Raw genomic sequence first — 18,317 nt, forward strand, 5'->3', positions numbered from 1 at the left:
GCATCTGCATGGACGTGTGTGTTGGGGACATGTCTGCATGCTTTCGTAGTTCAGGACGTGGTCTGTGTGTGTGGCTTTCCTGTGTACCTTTGTGGTGAATTCTCCGTTCGGTGTTCTCTGTACCATCACGTCTAGGAATGGGAGTTGGTTGTCCTTTTCTTCCTCTCTAGTGAATTGGATTCCTGTGAGTGTGGTGTTGATGATCCGTTGTGTGTTTTCTATTTCTGTGTTTTTAATGATTACAAAGGTAATCTTAGTACGACCACTAGGACTCATAGAGTCCTCGTGGCATAGAGTACAATCGGTGAGTGGGGGAGGGCTGAAGGTGATAGGTCAGGGTCTGGGGGAGGGTGGAGTGGATAGGTGTAAAAGAAGATAAGCGGGTAGGACAAGTCATGGGGACAGTGCTGAGCTGGAAGTTTGGAAGTGGGGTGAGGTGGGGGAAGGGGAAATGAGGAAACTGTTGAAGTCCACATTGATGCCCTGGGGTTGAAGTGTTCTGAGGCGGAAGATGAGGCGTTCTTCCTCCAGGCGTCTGGTGGTGAGGGAGCGGCAGTGAAGGAGGCCCAGGACCTCCATTTCCTCGGCAGAATGGGCGGGGGAATTGAAATGTTGGGCCACAGGGCAGTGTGGTTGATTGGTGCGGGTGTCCTGGAGATGTTCCCCAAACGCGCTCTGATTCAACACAAGGAATTCCGTGTTGAAAATCGAGCTTGAGATCACAAATTACAAGGCTATAATCATGAACTAGGAGGTGTTATTTGATTAAATATTTTCTTTCCTGATTCTCAGGCAGATATCAACCATTGATCATTATCATATTCCAATAAGTGTTCCGAGGCGGAAGATGAAGCGTTCTTCCTCCAGGCGTCTGGTGGTGACGGAGCGGCAGTGAAGGAGCCCAGGACCTCCATGTCCTCCAGAATGGTGGGTGGGGGAGTTGAAATGTTGGGCCACAGGGCGGTGTGGTTGATGTCACCTAGACAGGGGACGAAACGTCTGCAACACAAATTCTCAGCTCGGCGAACAGAACCACGACAGAGAAAAACAGTGAAACAAAGGGAGGAATTTCCCTCCCCTGAGCTTCATTCATCTTCCCAACATCAAAGATCAGTGTAAATGGAAAATATAAATCAATCGTATGGTCACGAGTCTCCCCTTGAAGCACTGACTGAGCAGAATCTGGCCCCATTGGTAATCACAGGCCAACCTTTCACGAATATTGGAACTCAGTGTACACTATCATGTTTGTGACAGAATCGGTGAATCTGATTCAACACAAGGAATTCCGTGTTGAAAATCGAGCTTGAGATCACAAATTACAAGGCAATAATCATGAAATAGGAGGTGTTATTTGATTAAATATTTTCTTTCCTGATTCTCAGGCAGATATCAACCATTGATCATTATCATATTCCAATAGGTTCACATCAATTAACTGGGCCCAAGGAGGTTCGTGGAGAAGTTGGAGGTTCAGTCACTGTCGACTGTCGCTATGATCAGAAATACAAGGAGCATAAGAAACAATGGTGTAAGGGTCGTGTCTTCATTACCTGTTCTGTTATTGTTTCGACTGATAATCCACAAAAACAAGGAGTATCATTGACCGATAACAAAACACGCGGGATATTTTCAGTAACCATGGATAACCTGAAGAAGAGTGATGAAGGATTATACTGGTGTGAGATAGAAGTAGTTTTGCTAAACATAAGGGATTCCGTCAAATTAGAAGTTTTTGAAGGTAAGATGATCATGTCTTTCTACTCTGTCTACCCTGCCCAAGATTAAATATTTGAAATGAGAGATAACCCTAGCTCTGCTCTGACAGTGACCCCCTGACAAATCCTGAGCTCCCCACAGGGGTGGTCACTCTTTTACTGAAAATGCCTGAAATCTGGGAATTCTCTCCATGGGGACGGGCACCGGGAGAATGTCACACTATGTACAGCACACAGCCCTGCCAAATCCCCGATGGCTCACCAGCCTTTCCTTCCATTTCTCCCGGGTGACCATGGCTCCAGTGTGGAGTCTGGCTCAGTTAGTACCCTCGCGACAGCTCTGCACACAGCAGGACAGAGGGTGGTCTTTTACCCACAAAGGCCATTGGGTCATTGACTTATTGAAAAGGATGGATCACGATTAGTGATGGCCATTCGTGTGTCTGCAAGGAGAGTTAGAATATAAAACCCGAGCCTGAAGCAGCCCCAATAGCAAGGTCAACTATTGCTGCAGAGATATGGTGGTGAGGGGTGCCTCCATACGTCTCAGAGTGACTGTAATGGAGTGTCCACTACAAGGCACTGGTGTTTATCTCAGTGGGTTCCCTACAACACTTCACTCCTGATGTCATATGATTTTGTATGGATTGTGATAACCCAAACTTGATCATGTTGTTAGTTTAAATATCTACTGGTTACTCAGGATCCTGCTGTGGTAATATCCCACAGTAATGGGAAATTATTGATCTTCCTTCCTGTCACCTTGCCTATGATTTTTTAAAACTCTCCACCTCCCATCCCAAATCCAGAAGTCTCAAAAGCAAACCCATTCTAATCATGCCAATTCCTGTGGTGTCACTGTCTGATCTATTTATATTATTAATATCATTTGTCTTCAGTTTGAGTTTGGGTTTTACTTTGACTTTTGGACAGTCCTGTGAAGTTCTTCCATGGAGCAGGTTGTATCGACCAATGCTCCGGAGAACAGAAGGATGTAGCGGAACTAGGTTACCTCAGAGTAAAGAGTTGGCGGTGTGCGTCCCAGACCAGCAGCTTTAGGCTAAAACCCTGAAGAGATGATGGAAAGCTGAGTGTTTTTGAACTCTGGTGTTTAATAGCTCCAGGAACAAGCTATCAGCACTTCCAGTCTGTCGGTTAAAATCACTGGTGACATAATCACATCGAGGTGTGAGAGAGACAGGGCCTCTAGCAGGAGGAGTGTACAGGTGGTGTTTTGGTGCCTGTACAAGATGTGCTTTGATACTGTATAAATGCTGTTGCTTTTCATTTCAATTTTAAAAGGAAAGATTTGTCATTCATGGGGTTATATTTCACTGCATGCTTTAACTTTCAATTTGTGTTATAAGCTGATAGTTTGATTCATTCTATTTCATCTTCATTTGTGTTGAGGAGCCAGTGGTGGACTGAGGTGCACAAAGTTAAAAATCACACAACACCAGGTTATTAGATTAGATTATAGATTATATTACAGTGTGGAAAAAGGCCCTTCGGCCCAACAAGTCCACACCGCCCCGCCGAAGCGCAACCCATCCATACCCCTACATTTACCCCTTACCTAACACTACAGACAATTTAGCATGGCCAATTCACCTGACCTGCACATCTTTGGACTGTGGGAGGAAACCATAGTCCAACAGGTTTACTTAGAAGCACTAGCTTTTGAAGTGCTGCTCCATCTTCAGGTGATTGTGAAGCAACACTAAATGACACAGAATTTATAGCAAAAGATTACAGCGTCATGGAAGGAAAATGATATGTTTAACAAATCTAAATTGTTGTTAAGTCTTTCATCTTTTACAATGGGTCGCAGGTTTTGGTTCATTAATATGTAGGTCCCACAACATATTTTCAGTCATTTTCTCAACATATGTTAATTTTAATAAAAAGGGTAACATCTAAGCTCAGATAATGCATTAAAGATGTGAGGTTCGAGTCTGTCTGTATCCCGATCTTGAGTCAGACTGGTTCTGTTTCCAAAATGGAATTTACAAAATATTACACGAATTTACAAAATATTACACATGTGATTATGTCACCAGTGATTTTAACCGACAGACTGGAAGTGCTGATAGCTTGTTTCTGGAGCTATTAGACACCTGAGTTTAAAAGCACTCAGCTTTCCATCATCTCTTCAGGGTTTTAGCCTAAAGCTACTGGTCTGGGACCAACACCAACTCTTTGCTCTGAGGTAACCTAGTTCCACTACATCCTTTTGTTCTCCGGAGCATTAGTCTATACAACCTGCTTCATGGAAGAACTTCACAGGACTGTCCAAAAGTCAAAGTGTGTGCAATGACTGCCTTCGGGTTGTGCATTTGTTGAGCAAAATAGAATATTGCTGCAAAAATATTTCTGCAAATACAAATTCACCCCATTGACTGATATGAGTGTGCACTTGTAGGAGAGAGAGAGAATGTGTGTGAATGTGAGTGTGTGTGTGTGAGTGTGAGAACACGTGAGAGAGTGTGCTTGCGTGTGTGCAAGCATGGTAGAGTGTGTGTGCATGAGTGTAATGTGGCATTATCCAGTGAGAGAATGCATGTGTGTGTGTATGTATGGGAGAGTGTATGTTTGAGTGAGGATCCGCATAAGTGTGTGAATATGCAAGAGTGTGTGTGTGTGTGAGTGTGGATGAGTGTATAGTGTAGTGCGGTCACCTGTAGTGTGACATCAACCAAAGGTCCCAGTTGGATGGGTACCGAACTTGGCTATCAGCCTCTGCCCGGCCACTTTGCGTTGTTGCCTGTCCCAAAGTCCACCTTGGAGGAAGGTCACCCAAAGATTGGCGACCTCTGAAGTATTCCCCAAATGGGAGGGAACACCCCTGTCTGGTGATTGTTGTGTGGTGGCCATTCATCTGTTGTCGTAGCGCCTGATTGGTCTCACCAATGTACCATACCTCGGGGCATCCTTGCCTGTAATAACAATTTGACTTTATATAGTTCAGTCCATTTGCAGTGAATTCAGGATTCAATCTTCCTTTCTTATTATATCCTGCATTATGTCACAATGGTTCAGGAGGATGGCAATTAAAGGATCCGAGGTATCTCATATGAATTTCCAACTGAACGAGATTAAAGTGGGATGAGTCCGTGGATGAATTGGAAATCATGTACTTTTATATGTCAGTCGGCGGCAATAGGAAGGTGTGAAATAAGAAGTGACTATGAAGAGATCCTTTGCGGGCGCGGTGTGCAGGTTTTTTTTTTACTTTGTGTGAATCATTAAAGAAGATGTTAAATTGCATAATCACAATTTCAGAAATGTGTCGAACATGAGAGTGACATATTTGGTTTGGAAGGGATTTGCACCATCATACAAGTATGGTGGTAAGTCACATAGCAGCCAGTATCTGATAAAGAGTCAGGATAGACCTTAGTGACAGAATGAAGGGTCCTGCATCAGGTCCTCCTAATAACGGGGACTCCTTTGCTCCTCAGATCTGCCTGACCTGCTGTGCTTTATTCTAGCCCCACATTTTACCGACTTAGATGCAGAATGGCCTGACACAGCTTCAATGAACGATTTTGTAGTTTGTTAATTGGACATGGCATGATCTTCAAAGCAGAGAGATTCAATCGCTACTCCATTGTCATCACTAATGGACTGTAACAGCACCGGAAAACCAAAGAGGGTGGCCGTGTGTTCCTAAATCTCTGCTTTGATCTCCTCAGCGTATTCGTGACTGCAATTGCGATACAAACTGTCCGCATATGAACAGCAAAAGACTTCTCTCATCAATACATTTACATGCATGGTAGGGGCTCGCTCCGCCTTGGTCGTGTCAAATTGACAGCAAAACCGAGTGGACGGACACTTTCGCTAAACATTCACCTCTGAAGAGGAACAGACTTGCTGATAGCCTCCGTCCTGTCTGCCACTCTTCAGTGAGCTGCAGGGACTGAGGTGTCCTTGGACATTGACCAACAGCTCACTCTCTTTTGTTGGGTACTGTGGTCAAACTCTTTTATATTCAACTTCAAAATCTTTTCGGATTACTTCTTCAATCATTGTAGTGTACATTTTGCAGCAGGTGCACATTGAACAGAGCAACACACACCCATAAAAAAGATAAAAACACCGACTCAGTCGAAAGCTGCTTCAGGTCTTTTTACTGCCATCATTAGGGTACCATATGTCCACCAGCTTCACAACACAGTTTTCGTTGTGGCCAATGGAGCTCAATGTAGATAAATTCAATACATTGGATTTTGGTAAGCCAAACAAGGATAGAACTTATGCTGTTGATGGGACGTCTGGGGAATGTTGCCGAACAGAGAGACCCAAGAGTTCAGTGACATGGTTACTTGAAAGTGGTTTAGCAGGTATACGGGGTGGTGAAGAAAATGCTTAACATTTTAACATATAGGAGGTTGAATCAATCCCTTTTAACTGAGAATGAATACTATGCGCGGATTGGCACTGACTCCTTGAAAAGAGCATCGTGTCTGCTCATGGGGACTCTGAGGAGTTCGAAGAGAAAATGCGAAGAGCAATGTATATTCTCCTGGGTTTTCTGGTTCTCGCCTAGCTGATGCCTGTTTTAGAAGGAATATTTGCTAGACTTTTTTTTTAAGAGTGGCTGCTTATCTGAATAGGATCATGGAAGAGCAGATGAAGGCCATTCGTAATTCAAGATACTAATGTCTCTCATTTCAATGACTCTAATATGGAATTGGTGGGCTGAGTAGTGACAAATGGGGTTCTGCCAAATACGTGCGAGTACATGCACTTAGGTAGGCCCAATAAGACAAGGTCATAGCAAAAGATTGAGGTGCCCGTGCGGAAGCATCAACGATCACAAGGAAATGGGATTACATAGTCACTGACTTCATAAGATATCCAGACAGGCAGATCAAATATTTAAGAAGTTACATATCATACTTGCCATTATGAACTGAGGTGCAAATTTAAACAAAGGTGATGTTTGAACAGCTTCAAATATTGCTCAGTCCACAGTGAGTATGTGCCTGATGGAGGTCTTGTGCCCAAGCATCATGTTTGCTCCTCGGATGATGACTGGACTGCTGAACTTTTCCTGTACTGTATTCTCGACTGATTATATTGTGTGCAGTTCTGGAATGCTCAACGGATGAGATATGAAATTTTATTGGAGAAGATGCAGTGGTTCTGGGGATTGGCCAGGATATTGCCTTGGGCTAGAGTGTTGAAGAGCGTTTCAACAGATTCGGTTTGTTTCCTTTTCAGTGAAGGAGATTGAGAGTGGACGTGATTGAGGTGTACAAATTTATCAGAGGCAGGAAGGATGCTTTTCCCCATCATTGGCGGTACAATGAATAGGAAGCTAAATATTAAGGTAAGCAGCAGAAAGTTTATGGTAAATGTGAGGAAAAACGTGTTTGTTCAGAGAGTGGTGGGGGTGAGAAACTCAGGTCGTCTACGTTTGGGAGAGCAAAACCCTCAAGCCATAAAGAAATATTCAAATGTGCATGCAATAAAGTGTGCCAAACGCTGGAAAATAGGATTTGAATAGTGAGGCAGTTGGGAGGATACGTTGGGCCAAAAGGCCTTTTCGTTTGCTGTCGGTTATGGACCTTGCTGACACTGTCGAGGGAAATGTACTTGACCGAATTAGCAGAATGATAACAATCTGTCGCTTGGAATGGCGCAGAATAATGTGCTGGGAGGCGGCGATGATGTGGTCGTGATGGGGGTTGGGAGTTTTTGGGGGCGGGCTTGGTGGTTGGGTCTCATACCAGCATTGCCTTTCTTTGTAGTCCAGAAAATAAGGATTGAACACTGATTTCTGTGACTCACTGATTTGAACAAAGCCAGAGGTTTGTTGTGGAAATTTGATAGCAAATTACAGGGAGCGCATCATTGTTCGAGAGAGAGTACAGAAGGGATGCACACGAATGGAACTTGAATCTGAACGAGTAACTCTGGAAACTCCAACAATATACAACAGTTCCTGGAACCTTGAACTAGAATGGGTAACTTTATCTTTCGACCGGTACAGAGATGTTGGGATGAACGTTCTGTCTGTTTGTGCCGTTACTTTACTGTGGTGCAATGATTCCCTTCTCCTTATCCTTCAGTAGCATGACAACGGGAATATTGGAATATTGCACAGCATTCTGGTTTGTGTGTGTATCAGTGATAGCAAACGTCAGGGTTGGTCTGTCTCGAACGTTGCGTCAATAATCTCTCCTCTTCAGTTCCATAGACGGATTCTCCTCTTGTGAATTTATCAGAGGAGTGTGCAGAGCAAATCGCTATGATGTAGGAGACGTTTACATCGTTGTGTATTGCCCTGAACGGTTACGCTGCTGTCAGAAGTAATGATTGAGTGATTGGGAATTGTCCCACATATAATCCCTCTGAAGCTGGAACTGATACTAACTGTATTCCTTGTTGTTCAGGTTCAGCTACAATGGATCAATTTAGTCACCCCTGAAGCATTGCATTCTGACTTGTGGTAATCAAACTTCAAGCATTGATTGCAGCACATTGCCCTTTACGCATTTTTCATTGTTATTTCTTTGTCTGTTCATACCGACTGAAGGAGAGGAGAAGTTAGGAAAAGGCAAGAGCATCATCACATCTTATACATCGCACATAGACAGTATTACAGAATCATTGCTTCCCGCCAAGTCGCAGCTTCGATCAGGAGCATTCCCTGTATATCCTTGCCCCACTGGAAGGACACAAACTCCAGAGATGATGGCGCAGTTGTGCCCACGGCCCAAAGTGACTGGCATCGGATATCCTCAAACTTGGCGTCTAACTCTGCGTGATCTCACTCAGTACATCCAGACCTGGGAATAGAGTCCCTTTGCTGACTTTCCAACAAGTACCATCCCTCGGCCAGCCAATCCGCCTGCCTGTTAATAGAATTCCATATATAGAATGCTTTGAGGGGAGTGAACGGCACAGATCGGAATCTGGTTTGGTCAACTTAAACGGCTGACCGCATCGAACAGTGGGGATCAGATATAGAACTGATCGGAGTAGGGTTCCAACAGTATTCTACCCTGAGCATTGTGGGATCCTAGTCTGTTATTTTGAGTAACAATACTGAATCCACATTGCATGTTCCCCTCATATAGACATGTCGAGAGGGTGATTATTTTATCATTTTTAATAAAACACTTCTCCATCATTGTGATGTACAAATATCTGGTCATAATGCCTCTGTTATAGCCTAAAATGCAAGTCACCAACATGTTACCAATGCTCTGAAAGATGTTAGTGCTCCAAAAGGTTTTGATGAAGGGTCGCTCCATTCATCACTTCATCTGAAACGCCTATTAGCTCTCCTCTCACTCTCACTCAAGCATTCTTCATATTTCTGCTTCGCTCTCCTTCCTCACCCTCTCCATCTCACACTCTAATCGACCGCTTAACTTCTTGTTGTCTCAGTCTCATCGACATGCTCCTCCATTATGATTTCAAACATAGAGCAGTACCTCAAAAGAACAGGCCCTTTGGCTCATCGTGTCTGTGCAGACATACAATGTGTTTCTAAACTGATTCCATTCGTCTGAACATGGTCAGAAAGCTGTTCTTTTCTCTGTACTCATGTTTCTCCCCACATTACATTGAAACGTTGCTGTCGTATCTGTTTTAACGCTTCCTCACAAGCTGGCAGCGTGTTACAGGCACTTGCCACCCTTTGCATAAAAAATAATTTTGCCTCTCTTATCTACGTTAAAGTTTATCCTTCTCATCTTAAACCTGGTTTCTAATATTTCAACCCCGTGAAGATGGTCGTGCAATTCACTTTGTTCATGCCACTCATAATTTCATACACCTCTGTGAATGCACGACTGAACCTCTAAATCTCCCGTGAAAAGTTTATTGAACTTCTCCTCATGGCAAATCCACTCGAACCCAGGCAGCATCCTAATAACTTTTGTGCGACATCTCCAAAGACGTCCTGTGCTGCGGAAAACAGATGTGCACACAATGTTGCAAGTGTCGCGGAACAATATTTTTCACAATCTGCCGAAAGATTTGTCAACTTTTACAGTCGATGTCCTGACTAATGAAGACTACCACTCCACACGTCTTCTTTACCACGTAATCTGTTTTTTTTTTGCCACTTTCAGGCAGCAATGTATTTGCATCCCAATATTTGTCTGTGTATCAATGCTCCTCAGGGTCCTGCCAGTTACTGCATTAATTCCTCTTGCATCGACCTGCCAAAGTCAATGACTTCTAACAGAGTCAGATAATCATAGAGATGCGTAACAAAGCAAAAGTCCCTTCGGTCCAACTCGTCAGTGACAACCAGGTAACCTAAGTTAATCTAATACTATTTGCCATCAATGGACACTATTAAAAGCAAAACAAAATAATATCTATGAAGCCAGGTTTCAGTCTGAGATCTGACTTGTCCTGTAATAACATGAACTGGGATCATAGCACGGCCCAATTACCAGTCGATCACATCTTCAACTCACCCACACAGGACGGGCTAAAAGCAGAGCTATTGCTGCATTTGGTGCTGTAATCTCTCAGCCCACATTCAGTTTGCGTGTATTTTGCTGCAGTTGCCTCCAATGTATCTTGTTGTGCAAAGTCTATCCATGCTCATGCAATCACTTCCTTTAATGTTAAACTCGAACAATCTGATCATTTGCAAGACAAACAATTCAGTGTGAAAATGTAATGCTGAGAATACAAATAATTCTGTTATTGAAGTGGTTCCATTACGGGGAGTGAACTGCCTGGGGAAATTGATTTTAACAACGCTCATCAAGTTGCTCCTTTATAGCACCTACATGGGGCTCGACAATGGGACCAACCAGCAGCACAGCAGGAACTACTCAGCCTCCTGTTACAACGGCTCTCACCATGTCTTCCTCCACCATCAGCTCACCCAGGTGCGTCTCTTAAACGTTAAAATACTGAGGGAGAGGCCAATACAATCTGCAGTAAAGCTCAGGCCATTGGCCACACAGCAGAATAAAGTGGGGCTGGAAAATCAAAAACACAGATAACCCAGTGGTTAGTGATTGAGCTGGAAGACAGATGGGCTGTAGGCAGGTTCTGTCCATGGCTGTAAATATTCGAGACAAACCCATCATCGTCCTGATGGACAGACTTCCTCAATGCAGAACTCCACTCAGGGCAAAGAGTGAAAACTTCCTAACCCGGAGGAAGTGTGAGGAATGGTGAATTGATTGGGGAGAGTCAAAAGTTCAGATTCTCACTGGCACAGTAAAGTGTTGTGAGGAACTTGGCTCATCGCAAATGATGGGGTGAATTCCCTAACTACAGACATCTGAAAGTCTAACGTCATCCCTATAAGCGCAAGTAGTCCTTTCCAATTAGTTGTATTTGCCATTCCGAAGGGTTCGCGAGGTATGGTGGTACTGTCCCCACCTCTGAACCACAAGACCCAGGTTGAATAGGAAAATTTCTACTTGTCAAAAGAAAACGTTTCCCAATCTCTGAGTATGCAGCTCACATATAGGGTCAGAGAGTCATCGAGATGTACAGGATGGAAACAGACCCTTCGGTTAATCTGTCCATGCCGAACAGATATCCCAACCTAATATAATCCCACCTGCCAGCACCCAGCCCATATCCCTCCAAACCCTCCCTATTCATATACCCATCCAAATGTCTTTTAAATGTTGCAATTGTACTAGCCTCCACCACTTCCTCTGGCAACTCATTTATCTGCATGAAAAACTTGCCCCTTAGGTCTCTTTTATATCTTTCCTCTCTCACCTTAAACCTATGCCCTCTAGTTCTGGACTCCCCCACCCCAGGGAAAAGAATTGATGTATTTATCCTATCCATGCCACTCATGATTTTGTAAACCTCTGTAAGGTCACCCCTCAGCCTCCGACGCTCCAGGGAAAACAGCCCCAGCCTGTTCAGCCTCTCCCTATACCTCAAATCTTCCAACCCTGGCAACATCCTTGTAAATCTTTTCTGAACCCTTTCAAGTTTCACAACATCTTTCCGATAGGAAGGAGACCAGAATTGCATGCAATATTCCAACAGTGGCCTAATCAATGTCCTGTAAAGATTTGCTTTCCCAAAATGCAGCACCTCGCATTTATCTGAATTAATCTCCATCTGCCACGTCTCAGCCCATTGGCCCATCTGATCAAGATCCCATTGTAATCTGAGGGAACCTTCTTCACTGTCCACTACACCTCTAAGTTTGGTGTCATCGGTAAACTTATGAACTATACCTCTTATGCTCACATCCACATCATTTATATAAATGACAAAAAGCAGTGGACCCAGCACCAATCCTTGTGGCACTCCACTGGTCACAGGCCTCCAGTCTGAAAAACAACCTCCACCAGCACGCTCTGTCTTCTACCTTTGAGCCAGTTCTGTATCCAAATGGCTAGTTCTCCCTGTATTCCATGAAATCTAACCTTGCTGCCCAGTCTCCCATGGGGAATCTTATCAAATGCCAAGGTTCCATGTGGGAGAGTGATAGCACATGGAATCCAAGGAAATTTGGCAAACTGGATCCACAGTCGCTGAGTGAGAGGAAGCAGAAGGTGATGGTTGAGAGATTCTTTTTCTGACTGAAAGTCTGTGTACTGTGAAGTTTAACAGAGGTCAGTGGTGCAGCTTTAATCTTTGTCGCTTATATAAATGACACCAACTTGCATAGAGATCAGAATCTAGAGTCAGTTTCGATAGAGATAAGAAATAAAGAAGATAAAAGGGCATTTGCTGGAATAGGTTATATGCCCCTAATGTAAGCACACTACATGTGGAGTATACAGGCTAAACATAATGGGTGCTGGTCAAAATGACATGACAATAAATGACAATACTCACCTTCGATATAAATGACGTGCCTGAAGGGACTGAATGTATACTTGCTAAATTTACTTGTGATTTAAATGATTTGTAGTAAGGTAGCTGCAAAGAGGACACAAGGAATATGTGTAGGGAGACAGGGATCAGTTCAGCGAGGGGGCAACTCTTTGGTAAATGGACTATCATGTGGAATAATGTGTCTGTATTCCCATTGCAAGGAACAATAGGAAATCAGCATCATATTCTAATGAAGGCAGCTTGCTAGAGGGATCGGGGATGTCCTGTGACATGAATCATGAAAAGGTGGAATATGGAGCCAACAAGTGATTATGAATTGAATAATGTGATTTGTTGGAAGAGAAGTGGAATATATAAGGAGGGATGGTTTGCATCAGTTATGAGGAGTATTGCTGAGACCACAGCTATAATATTGGATACAGTTTTCATCTCCCTATTTAATAAAAGATACAAATGGGTTACAAGCCATTCAGAGATCGTGCACTCGACTGATACCTATCATGGGGAAGTGTGGTTATCTCATGGGGAAATGTAGAATAGTTGGGATTCCAAAGATGAGCTTACAGCTTGCTGAATTGTACGCTCTCACTCTCCTTCCAAACTGATGAAGCTCAATGATCTTCCAGCTCAGAGAGTACAATAGAAAGGACCAATTCTGGATCTTGTTCAATCTACTAACTGTGAGAGACATTCCCACTATTTTATTGCGTGTTCAAAGCTCAAAAACTCTCAATCTGATTACACATTAAACAACCACACCATGCTCACACAACTCTCAATGAATTCAATGTTTTGTTGGAACATTTTTGGATGGAATCCTGCATGGCTGTTATTGAAATTTCTTTATGAGCTTCAAGTAGAAATGATTTTGTACTGTATTAATTATAGTTCTTTGTTTAATCAGAGATGGTCTCATGAGGGCATGGGCTATAATCCGTTGGCTGATCTTTGCTGGTCTGGCTGTTTGCTCTGTTTCAATCACATGCTACACTCGTTTTCAGACATCCCAGGTACACTGATTTAAACCTTTCTTTATGATACTTACAAATATTTCACTTCAGTTCAAAAGCTCAAGTGCTTTTAAAGTTGCCTGGAAAAGCAGCAAATAACCCACGGAGAAATGATTTACTCAGAAAAAAATTCCAGTGTTAGAACAATGGCTCTTGGGGCTTAGTTTATACTTGTCAAAACAATGCTTGGTTGGTCTGCAGATTTTTGTTTCCCATTGGAAATCTGAGATTGGCTGAATCAAATAAAGTTTTGATCCAAAATAATTGTTTCAATTTCATTGTTATTTTATAAATTTGACCTCATACAAATGTGACATTGAACTGAGGTGTGAGAGGCAGCAGCTGAAAGTCTCCTCACTCAGCCACAGTGTGTTCTATTGTACAATCCGGAACATGAGATGGATTGACCTGGCTGTACACGTAGGAAATGGAACCCCACTCCCCCCACCACGACTCCAGGAAAGTTAAACACATTCAGAGGGTAAAGTCAGAAGACAAATGACATCAGGTTATCGTCCAACATGTTTATTTGAAATCACAACCATTTGGAGCCCTGCCCCTTTGTCAGACGACGTGTGACTTCTGACATTATCCACCCCAGTCCAACACCGGCACCCCCCCCAACATGGCTACCAATTTCAGAGGAAAAAAGGATGGGAAGCAAATTCTCAATTCAGCTGTGGGTTTTGACAAGTATCTCTTGAAATGCCGAACCTTTGAATGATGCTCAATTCATTCACTTTCATCAATTCCAATGCTTTAAGTTCATTTCTTACTCTATTCTCCAGCCAAACAACTGAAGGATCAACTGAAACGTCAGCCACAGAACAAGAATGCAACAGAACTCCACTTGAAGATGGGTCAGAAGATTCATTAAATCATGCAAGAAAGTCCAAAGTATTTCGCCATGTATTTAGAAGTTATTCTGCAATGTTCGGATTATTCACACTTTAATACAATCTGAAAGGCTTTGTAAACTCTACACAATAGACTTGACTTCTCGATATTTTTATAATTGAGTTTCAAGAGGGCACTGTCTGTCCTAACATTGTACAGCTCAATCAAAACGCGTTTTACAGTTCCCATGACAACCAAATATCCATATCAATCGAAGATCAATCAATCAGCTTTCTGAACAAACATAGCTGCCAGTCAATTACGAAGTGAAACGTATTCAACAAAGACGCAATATTATTTCGCTTACACAATCAGTAAGATAGAATAGTATAGATTGCCAGCTTCTGACAATGACTCCTGGACTCCTGCTGGGTCCCAGGGTCCAATGACTCTGGGCCTCAGCACAGACATTTCAAGGGGCCTCCCGACGTGGCATGGCACAGCAACATCCCGGCCTGATATAACCACCTCCTGGCCTGGTGTGACAATCTCACGACCAGGCACAACAACCTCCTGGCCGAATATAACAACCTCCCGGCCTGTTGTGACAACCTCCCGGCCTGGCACAACAATCTCCTGGCCTGGCACAACAACCTCCTGGACGAATATAATAACCTCCCGGCCTGGTGTGACAACCTCCCGGCCTGGCGTGACAACCTCCCGGCCTGGCACAGCAACCTCCCAGCCTGGCACAGCAATCACCTGGCCTGGTGTGACAACCTCCCGGCCTGGTGTGACAACCTCCCGGCCTGGCACAACAATCTCCCGGCCAGGCACAAAAACCTCCCGGCCTGGCACAATTTCCCGGCCTAAAACAGCAACCTCCCAGCCTGGTACAACAACCTGCCGGACTGGTGTGACAACCTCCCGGCCTGGCACAACAATCTCCTGGCCTGGCACAACAACCTCCTGGCCGAATATAACAATCTCTCGGCCTGGTGTGACAACCTCCCGGTCTGGTGTGACAACCTCCCGGCCTGGCACAGCAACCTCCCGGCCTGGCACAGCAATCACCTGGCCTGGTGTGACAACCTCCCGGCCTGGTGTGACAACCTCCCGGCCTGGCACAACAATCTCCCGGCCTGGCACAACAACCTCCCGCACTGGCGCAAAACCTCCCGACCTGGCAGAGAAACCTCCCGGCCAGGCACAACAACCTCCTGGCCGAATATAACAACCTCCCGGCCTGGCACAACAACCTCCCGACCTGGTGTGACAACCTCCCGGCCTGGTGTGACAATCTCCCGGCCTGGCACAGCAACCTCCCGGCCTGGTGTGACAACCTCCCGGCCAGGCACAGCAACCTCCAGGCCTGGTGTGACAACCTCCCGGCCTGGCACAACAACCTCACGGCCTGGGACAACAACCTCCCGGCCTGGCACAACAACCTCCCGGCCTGGTGTGACAACCTCCCGGCCAGGCACAGTAACCTCCCGGCCTGGGACAACAACCTCCCGGCCTGGCACAACAACCTCCCGGCCTGGTGTGACAACCTCCCGGCCTGGCACGACAATCTCCCGGCCTGGCACGACAACCTCCCGGCCTGGCACAACAACCTCCCGGCCTGGCACAACAACCTTCCGGCCTGGCACGACAACCTCCCGGCCTGGCACGACAACCTCTCGGCCTGGCACGACAACCTCCCGGCCTGGCACGACAACCTTCCGGGCCTGGCGTGATAACCTCCTGGCCTAGCACAGGAACCTCCCGGCTGAAAATAACAACCTCCAGATCTGGTGTGACGAGCTCCGCCTGGCACAACCTCCCGGCCTGGCACAACAACCTCCCGGCCTGGCACAACAACCTTCCGGCCTGGCACGACAACCTCCCGGCCTGGCACGACAACCTCTCGGCCTGGCACGACAACCTCCCGGCCTGGCACAGCAACCTCCCGGCCTGGCACAGTTCGGGCCTGGCGTGATAACCTCCTGGCCTAGCACAGGAACCTCCCGGCTGAAAATAACAACCTCCAGATCTGGTGTGACGAGCTCCGCCTGGCACAACCTCTCAGCCTGGTGTGACAACCTCCCAGCCTGGCAAAGAAACCTCCCGGCCTGGCACAGCAACCTCCCGGCCTGGTGTGACAACCTCCCGGCCTGGCACAGCAACCTCCCGGCCTGGCACAACTACCTCGCAGCCTGGCACAACTACCTCCCGGCCAGGCACAGCAACCTCCTGGCCTGGAACAACAACCTTCTGGCCTGGCACAACAACCTCCCGGCCTAGCACGACAACCTCTTGGCCTGGCACGACAACCTCCCGGCCTGGCACGACAACCTCCCGGCCTGGCACAGCAACCTCCCGGCCTGGTGTGATAACTTTCGGGCCTGGCATGACAACCTCTCGGCCTGGTGTGATAACCTCCCGGCCTGGCACAGCAACCTCGCGGCTGAAAATAACCACCTCCAGACCTGGTGTGACGAGCTCCGCCTGGCACAGCAACCTCCCGGCCTGGCACAATAACCTCCAGGCCTGGCACAACAACCTCCCGGCCTGGAACAGCAACGTCCCGGCCTGGCACAACAACCTGCCGGACTGGTATGACAACCTCCCGGCCTGGCACAACATCCTCCCGGCCAAATATAACAATCTCCCAGCCTGGCACAACAACCTCCCGGCTGAAAATAACAACCTCCAGACCTAGTGTGACAACCTCCCGGCCTGGCACAGCAACCTCCCAGTGGAAAATAACAACCTCCCGGCCTGGCATAACAACCTCCCGGCTGAAAATAACAACCTCCAGACCTGGTGTGACGAGCTCCAGCCTGGCACAGCAAACTCCCGGCCGAATATAACAACCTCCCAGCCTGGCACAGCAACCTCCCGGCCTGGTGTGACAACCTCCCGGCCTGGCACAGCAACCTCCCGGCCTGATGTGACAACCTCCCGGCCTGGTGTGACAACCTCCTGGCCTGGTGTGACAACCAGGGACTTCGATGTTGTGGCTATTACGGAGACATGGGTAGAACAGGGACAGGATTGGCTGTTGCAGGTCCCAGGGTTTAAATGTTTTAGTAGGGTCAGAGGTGGGGGTAAAAGAGGGGGAGGTGTGGCATTGCTTGTCAAAGATAGTATTACTGCTGTGGAAAGGACGATGGAAGACGACTCGCCATCTGAGGTAGTTTGGGCTGAGGTTAGGAATAGGAAAGGTGAGCTCACCCAGTTAGGAGTTTTTTCAGACCTCCTAATAGTCCTAGAAACGTAGAAGAAAGGATTGCGAGGATGATTCAAGAGAAGAGTGAAAGTAATAGGGTGGTTGTTATGGGGAACTTTAACTTTCCTGATATTGATTGGGAAAGCTATAGCTCAAATTCGTTAGATGGGTCAGTGTTTGTCCAATGTGTGCAGGAGGGTTTCCTGACACAATATGTAGATAGGCCAACAAGAGGTGAGGCCATACTAGATTTGGTTCTGGGTAATGAACCAGGCCAGGTGTTAGAATTAGAGGTAGGTGAGCACTTTGGGAACAGTGACCACAATTCGGTGACTTTTACTCTAGTGATGGAGAGGGATAAGTATGCACTACAGGGCAAGAGTTATAGATGGGGGCAGGGAAATTATGATGCGGTGAAGCATGACTTAGGATGTGTGGCCTGGAAAAGTAAGCTTCAAGGCAAGGGCGTAACTGATATGTGGAGCTTGTTCAAGGAGCAACATTGAGTGTCCTTGATAAGTATCTACCTGTCAGGCAGGGAGGAAAGGATCGTGTGAGGGAGCCGTGGTTTAATAAGGAATCGGAATCCCTTGTTAAAGGGAAGAGGGCGGCCTATGTAAAGATGAGGCGGGAAGGTTCAATTGGGGCGATTGAGAGCTATAAGGTAGCCAGGAAGGACCTGAAGAGAGAGCTAAGAGCAGCAAGGAGGGGACATGAAAGGTCCTTAGTTGATAG

The 18,317-nt window shown here is 46.0% G+C and overlaps 2 protein-coding genes across 3 annotated transcripts in view; one reads left to right on the forward strand and one right to left on the reverse strand.

Annotated features, from left to right (window-relative positions):
• The window catches only part of LOC122563085 (CMRF35-like molecule 3), a 16,965-nt gene extending 2,091 nt beyond the window's left edge, over positions 1-14,874 (forward strand). The window contains exons 2-5 of one of the 2 annotated variants that reach the window (XM_043716497.1): positions 1,424-1,741; positions 10,480-10,588; positions 13,426-13,531; positions 14,320-14,874. In XM_043716497.1, coding sequence (XP_043572432.1) covers positions 1,424-1,741; positions 10,480-10,588; positions 13,426-13,531; positions 14,320-14,331 — 545 coding nt within the window. In that variant the 3' untranslated portion in view covers positions 14,332-14,874. The remainder of the gene's footprint in view (positions 1-1,423; positions 1,742-10,479; positions 10,589-13,425; positions 13,532-14,319) is intronic. The other variant, XM_043716498.1, reaches the window with a different exon arrangement.
• Positions 14,875-17,612: 2,738 nt separating this feature from the next.
• LOC122562930 overlaps positions 17,613-18,317 on the reverse strand; it is a 17,274-nt gene continuing 16,569 nt past the window's right edge. Inside the window, exon 13 of the mRNA XM_043716230.1 lies at positions 17,613-17,621. Within this exon, the coding sequence (XP_043572165.1) occupies positions 17,613-17,621 (9 nt within the window). The remainder of the gene's footprint in view (positions 17,622-18,317) is intronic.

The sequence above is a fragment of the Chiloscyllium plagiosum genome, chromosome 26, assembly GCF_004010195.1.
Source record: "Chiloscyllium plagiosum isolate BGI_BamShark_2017 chromosome 26, ASM401019v2, whole genome shotgun sequence".
NCBI classification, from domain to species: Eukaryota; Metazoa; Chordata; class Chondrichthyes; order Orectolobiformes; family Hemiscylliidae; genus Chiloscyllium; species Chiloscyllium plagiosum.